Genomic DNA, 7,260 nt, shown 5'->3' with positions numbered 1-7,260 from the left:
TCTCTCACTGTTGTGGCCTCTCCTGTTGCAGAGCACAGGCTCCGGACGTGCAGGCTCAGCGGCCATGGCTCACGGGCCCAACCACTCCACGGCATGTGGGATCTTCCCGGACCGGGGCACGAACCCCTGTCCCCTGCATCGGCAGGCGGACTCTCAACCACTGCACCACCAGGGAAGCCCTCTGTTTGTTTTTTTAAAAAATAATTTTATTATTTTTGGCTGCATTGGGTCTTCATTGCTGTGTGTGTGTTTCTCTAGTTGCGGCGAGCGGGGCTACTCTTCATTGTGGTGTGCGGGCTTCTCATTGCGGTGGCTTCTCTTATTGCGGAGCACAGGTTTTAGGCATGCGGGCTTCAGTAGTTGCAGCATGTGGGCTCAGTAGTTGTGGCATGTGGGCCGTAGAGTGCGTGGGCTTCAGTAGTTGTGGTGTGTGGGCTCAGTAGTTGCAGGTGCACAGGCTCTGTGGCACGTGGCCTTCAGTGCATGGGCTCAGTAGTAGGGCTCACAGGCTCTAGAGTGCAGGCTTAGTAGCTGTGGCACATGGGCTTAGTTGCTCTGCGGCATTGGGGATCTTCATGGACTAGGGATTGAACCCGTGTCCCCTGCATTGGCAGGTGGATTCTTAACCACTGCACCCCCAGGGAAGTCCCATATTTTTCTGTTTTTGTGCCAGTACCATGCTGTCTTGATTACTGTAGCTTTGTAGTATAGTCTGAAGTCTGGGAGCCTGATTCCTCCAGCTCCATTTTTTTTTTCTCAAGATTGCTTTGGCTATTCGGGTCTTTTTTGTTTCCATACAAATTGTAAAATTTTTTGTTCTAATTCTGTGAAGAATGCCATTGGTAATTTGATAGGGATTGCACTGACTTTGTAGATTGCTTTGGGTAGTATAGTCATTTTTACAATATTGATTCTTCCAATCCAAGAACATGGTCTGTTTCTCCATCTGTTTGTGTCATCTTTGATTTCTTTCATCAGTGTTTTATAGTTTCTGAGTACAGGTCTTTTGCATCCTTAGGTAGGTTTATTCCTAGGTATTTTATTCTTTTTGTTACGATGGTAAATGGGATTGTTTCCTTAATTTCTCTTAGTGTATAGGAATGCAATAGATTTCTGTGCATTAATTTTGTGTCCTGCAACTTTACCAGATTCATTGATTTGTTCTCATAGTTATCTGGTGGCATCTTTAGGATTTCCTAGGTATAGTATCATGCCTTCAGCAGACAGTGACAGTTTTACTACTTCTTTTCCAATTTGTATTCCTTTTATTTCTTTTTCTTCTCTAATTGCTATGGCTAGGACTTCCAAAACTATGTTGAATAGAGTGGCGAGAATGGACATCCTTATCTTGTTCCTGATCTTAGAGGAAATGCTTTCAGCTTTTCACCATTGAGAATCAAGTTTGCTGTGGGTTTGTCATATATGGCCTTTATTATGTTGAGGTAGGTTCCCTTTGTGCTCATGTTCTGGAGAGTTTTTATCATAAATGGGGGTTGAGTTTTGTCAAAAGCTTTTTCTGCATCTATTGAGATCACATGTTTTTTATTCTTTAGTTTGTTAATGTAGTGTATCACATTGATTGATTTGCATATATTGAAGAATCCTTGCATTCCTGGGATAAATCCCACTTGATCGTGGTGTATAATCCTTTTAATATGTTGTTGGATTCTGTTTGCTAGTATTTTGTTGAGGATTTTTGCGTCTATGTTCATCAGTGATATTGGTCTGTAATTTTCTTTTTTTTGTAGTGTCTTTGGTTTTGGTATCAGGGTGATGGTGGCCTCGTAGAACGAATTTGGGAGTGTTCCTCCCTCTGCAGTGTTTTCTAAGAGTTTGAGAAGGATAGGTGTTAGCTCTTCTCTAATATTTGATAGAATTCGCCTGTGAAGCCATCTGCCTGTACTTTTGTTTGTTGGAAGATTTTTAATTACAGTTTCAATTTCATTATTTGCTATATGTCTGTTTATATTTTCTAAATTTTCCTGGTTCAGTCTTGGAAAATTGTACCTTTCCAAGCATTTGTCAGTTTCTTTGAGGTTGTCTGTTTCATTGGCATATAGTTGTTTGTAGCAGTCTCTTAAAATCCTTTGTATTTCTGTGGTGTCAATTGTGATTTCTCCTTTTTCATTTCTAATTTTATTGATTTGCATCCTCTCCCTTTATTTCTTGATGAGTCTGGCTAAAGGTTTATCAATTTTGTTTATCTTCTCAAAGAACCAACTTTTAATTTTATCGATCTTTGCTACTGTTTTCTTCGTTTCTATTCCATTTATTTCTGCTCTGATCTTTATGATTTTTTTCACTTCTGACTTTGGGTTTTCTTGTTCTTCTTTCTCTGGTTGCTTTAGGTGTAAGGTTAGATTGTTTATTTGAGATTTTTCTTGTTTCTTGAGGTGAGATTGAATTGCTATAAACTTCCCCCTTAGAGCTGCTTTTGCTGCATCCCATAGGTTTTGGGTTGTTGTGTTTTCGTTGTCATTTGTTTCTAGCTATTTTTTGATTTCCTCTTCCTTATTAGAGGCTTTCTCATCTTAATGAGAGCTATGAACATCTTTACAAGGCATAGTAACTTTAATGGAGAGTTATAGTGAAGACTTCCATCAAGACCCATCTCCAGGGCTTCCCTGGTGACGCAGTGGTTGAGAGTCCGCCTGCCGATGCAAGGGACACGGGTTCGTGCCCCGGTCCGGGAAGATCCCACATGCCACGGAGCGGCTGGGCCCGTGAGCCATAGCCGCTGAGCCTGTGCGTACGGAGCCTGTGCTCCGCAATGGGAGAGGCCACAACAGTGAGAGGCCTGCGTACCACAAAAAAAAAAAAAAAAAAAAAAAGAAAAAAAAAACCAGATTCAGAGTTCCATGGACTTAGCCAAAGTTACTATAGTTCATTGCAGAGCCCAGACGTGAACCCAAGTAGCTGAAGTTAGTATAATTGCAGAGCCCAGATGTGAACCCAAGTCCCCAAATTGTTTGTCCATTTCTTTCTCCTCTTTTCCAAACTGACTCTAGTAATGGTTTTTCTAAATACAGGTATCATAGTATTTAGCAAACCTGTGTCTTTGGAGTAGGAAAAATTAAGGAAATATTTTACCCAACAACCCTCCTTGAGTTACCTGAGTTAATAAATACTGATAGAATTCTTTGAAAAAAGGGCAACTTCAGCTTGAAACAGTTTTAATTTTCTTATATATTGTTGATTTGCTTTGCAGTGCTAAGTTTTTTTAATGTTTTATGTCAAGGTGTCAGTATTTTATAATCCTGTGGGTTTCACATAACAGCTTTATTGAGATATAATTCACGTACCATACAACTCACCCATTTAAAGCATACAATTCAGTGGTTTTTAGCATATTCACAGAGTTGTGCAACCATCACCACAATCAATTTTAGATCATTTTCATTGCTCCAAAAAGAAATCCCATCCCCATTAGCAGCCACTCCCCATTTCACCCAGTCCCCCTCCCCTAAACCTACACAACCTCACTCATCTACTTTTTGTCTTTCTAGTTGCCTATTCTGGACATTTCATATAAATGGAATCCTACAGTATCTGCTCTTTTATGACTAGCCTCTTTCACTTAGCATAATGTTTTCAAAAAAGGTTCATCCATATTTTATCATGTGTCACTACCAAGTTCCTTTCTCTTTTTTTTTTTTTTTTTTTTTTTTTGGTACTTGCCAAGTCTGTAATGGTTTCTGCCTAGAGTTTATTACTAAGTTAACTCCCAAAGAGTAAATATGCCACTAAAAAGATTGAGGCACTTTTAAAATTTAGAATTATTTGAACATTAACCAAGTAAAATTATCTAATATTAGCTATTTTATGTGATTTGAACCAATAGTTTTTTAAATTTTTTATTTTCATCAAAGTAATATATGCACATAGTTTTTAAAAGTCACATTTTCTTTTTTTTTTTTTTCTTTTTTTTTTTTTTTCGATGGGTGGGATTGTGTTCCTGTCTTACTGGCTGTTTGGCCTGAGGCTTCCAGCACTGGAATTTGTAGGCTGTTGGGTAGAGCCACGTCTTGGTGCCAAGATGAGGACCTCCAGGAGACTTCACTCTGATGAATATTTCTTGGGATCTGAGGTTCTCTATTAGTCCGATGGTTCTGACTCAGAGTCCCCACCACAGGAGTGTAGGCCTGAACACCAGCTCTTGAACCAAGATCCCACAAGCTGTGTAGGGGGGAAGAAAAAAGAGCAGAACAATAATAAAGAGTAAAAACTAAGATTAGAAAACTAATAGGTATGTTAGAAAAAGTAAAAATATAAATGAAACAATAACCTTTTACCAAAAGGTAAAATAGAATCACAATAGCAAAAAAAAAAAAAAAAAAGCCAGAAATGGCCTTAGCTGGGGGGGTGGGGCTTAGGCATGGGTGGGATTTAGGTAGGAGGCAGCCCTATGATTAAGATTCACAGGGCCAGAAAAGGCCCCGGGGGCGGGGGCGGGGCTTAGGCTCAGTGCCTCACCCAGGCGACCCACCCAGGAGAGGCCCAGGAGTGCCTGTGGCCCAGGAGAGTGGAGCACCAGGTCTGGGACCCCAGTAGCCTCCCTGGGCCCGAGTGGGCAGGGGAAACTAGTCTCCCCTGATCCTCTGATTCCGGAGGGCCCCTCCCCCTCGCCTTTCCTCTTCTTCCCCCCTCCCCACCCATGCCCCTAGGACCCACAGGGCTGTAGGGGGCCCTGGAGGTGAAGGAAGGGATCCCAGCAGGCTTCCCAGGGCCCCAGTGTGCAGGGATGTGGGGGGGGGAAATGCCCACTGTGCCTCCCCTGATCCTCTGATCCCAGAGGGCCCCTCCACCTCCACCTCTCCTCTTCTTCCCACCCCTCCCTCCTATGCCCCGAGGACCAAGGCAGCCGGAGGGGGGCATTGGAGGGGGAGGACCCAGCTGGGAGCCCAGCAGGCTTCCCTGGGCCGATTGGGCAGGGGAAACGCTAGCTGCACTGCCCCCTGATCCTCCAAGCCCCTGAGGGTCCCTCCAGATGTGGGAACCCCTCCCCTCTCCCAGCCACCCATCAGGGGCACTGGTCCTGTCTGGCCTCCACTTCTCCTCCCCCCTCAGTCCCCCCTATGTCCTACTGGGTTGCTCGGGGGTTCCTCCCATCTCCTCGGGCGTGGAGGACCTCCACCAGTGTCCCGTAGGTGCCCTAGTTGTGGGGAGATGCAAACTCCGCATCCTCCCACTCTGCCATCTTGACTCCGCCCTTCCAGTCACATACAACTTTATATTTATTTATTTACTTGGACCCATTTGAGTGATGTGAATTTGGCGTGTATATTTATTTGACTGCTAGGTTATGTTTACAACTTGTGTTTTATGTTTTCTTCTGTTTTGCTCATTGCCAAGATAGATTTCCTTACAGTCCCTTAAGCCCAGACTCCTGGATTACCATTACTTTGTGGACCTAACTCTTTGAGTTCCCAGCTTCATGGGAGGAGACCCTCTTGTAGACTCTTAGATGGTGTTTGTGTTTGTTTTCTATCCTTCATTCCAAACCAGATCTGTACATTTTAACTTTGGTCAGAATGGTTGACCAAATATTCTTGGGGCAAAAGCAGATTTAGCACTACACTGACCTTCTCTGGTTTCCCAGTTTCCTTTAGATTTTATATTAATAATTTCTTACTATTTTTATCAACTGAGATGCTTTTAAGATGTTTTTGTATACTACCTTGCATTTTTAATTGTTTTCAGTGATGGAGTTGGTTCAGATGCTCTGGTTCTCTGCTTTGCCTGAAACAATTTTCTGTTTGATAATAAAAATTGGAAAGCCATTCGTATGAACTTTCTTCTCTTAACATTTTCCTTCCTACACACCCACATACCCACACCCAAACTCACACCTTTAAAAGGAGTTAGATTCTTGTACTTCAAAAAATAATAATCTTTTGATGTTCCTACTACCTGGTTTCTTTTATAAATTTATTTGTTCATTTATTTATTTTTGGCTGAGTTGGGTCTTTGTTGCTGTGCGCAGGCTTTCTCTAGTTCCGGCGAGCAGGGGCTACTCTTTGTTGCGGTACACGGGCTTCTTATTGCGGTGGCTTCTCTTGTTGCAGAGCACGGGCTCTAGGCACGTGGGCTTCAGTAGCTGTGGCTTGAAGGATCTAGGGCGCAGGCTCAGTAGTTGTGGCAGACGGGCTTAGGTGCTCCATGGCATGTGGGATCTTCCCAGACCAGGGCTCAAACCTGTGTCTCCTGCATTGGCAGGAGGATTTTTAACCGCTGTGCCACCAGGGAAGCCCAGAGTCTTCTACTTTTAAAACTTTACTTTTAGGGAAAAGGTTTATGAAGTGCATCTGGTGTTGTCTGTAAAGTTGGGTTTTATTTTTTGGTGCAAGACTGTAATTATTATCGGTAACATATCTTTAGACTCTATGAGGCCCTTAAATAGTTTGCAAAAGGTAGACATTTAGGCTGCAATCAACATATCTGCGATATTGGTGTAATTCTAAGAATTTACTCAAGTCATATTTTCTTTAACAGTGAAAAATAAGTAAATGTTTAACATGAAAAGCAGGAACAGTCTCCCTTTCTATTTTTGTTCCACCCTTAGCTCTGTTTGCTGAATGGTTAGAAATTTGGTAAATTGATGGAAGTGTTTTATGAGTTTGTATACTCATGTGATTAAGTTTTATAAGTAGTTTCGGAATTTATTTTATCTTTCTTTTTTTTTGAATGTTATTTAATTTATTTTTTTATACAGCAGGTTCTTATTAATTATCCATTTAATACATATTAGTATATATATGTCAATCCCAATATCCCAGTTCATCACACCACCACCACCTCCCCCCACCACTTTCCCCACTTTATGTCCATACATTTGATCTCTACATCTGTGTCTCAATTTCTGCCCTGCAAACCAGTTCATATGTACCATTTTTCTAGGTTCCACATATATGCGTTAATATATGATATTTGTTTCTCTCTTTCTGACTTACTTCACTCTTTGTGACAGTCTCTAGATTCATCCACGTCTCTACAAATGACCCATTTTCATTCCTTTTTATGGCTGAGTAATATTCCATTGCATATATGTACCACATCTTCTTTATCCATTCGTCTGTCGATGGGCAGTTAGGTTGCTTCCATGTCCTGGCTATTGTAAATAGAGCTGCAGTGAACCTTGTGGTACATGACTCTTTTTGAATTATGGTTTTCTCAGGGCATATGCCCAGTATTGGGATTGCTGGGTCATATGGTAGTTCTATTTTTAGTTTTTTAAGGAACCTCCATACTGTTCTCCATAGT

General features: G+C 41.8%; 1 protein-coding gene across 2 annotated transcripts in view; it reads right to left on the bottom strand.

Annotated features, from left to right (window-relative positions):
* Nucleotides 1-7,260, bottom strand: part of LOC102974179 (protein VAC14 homolog) — a 100,752-nt gene that overhangs the window by 32,921 nt on the left and 60,571 nt on the right. The window contains exon 7 of one of the 2 annotated variants that reach the window (XM_024125025.3): nucleotides 3,937-4,176. The exons of the other annotated variant lie outside the window; for it this stretch is intronic. Coding sequence (XP_023980793.1) covers nucleotides 4,115-4,176 — 62 coding nt within the window. The 3' untranslated portion in view covers nucleotides 3,937-4,114. Of the gene's footprint in view, nucleotides 1-3,936; nucleotides 4,177-7,260 lie in introns of those variants that run through there. 2 annotated transcript variants of the gene reach the window in all.

The sequence above is a fragment of the Physeter macrocephalus genome, chromosome 17, assembly GCF_002837175.3.
Source record: "Physeter macrocephalus isolate SW-GA chromosome 17, ASM283717v5, whole genome shotgun sequence".
Taxonomy (NCBI): Eukaryota; Metazoa; Chordata; class Mammalia; order Artiodactyla; family Physeteridae; genus Physeter; species Physeter macrocephalus.
Note: the sequence above shows the minus strand (reverse complement) of the source record. Positions and strands in the feature narration are given on the sequence as shown.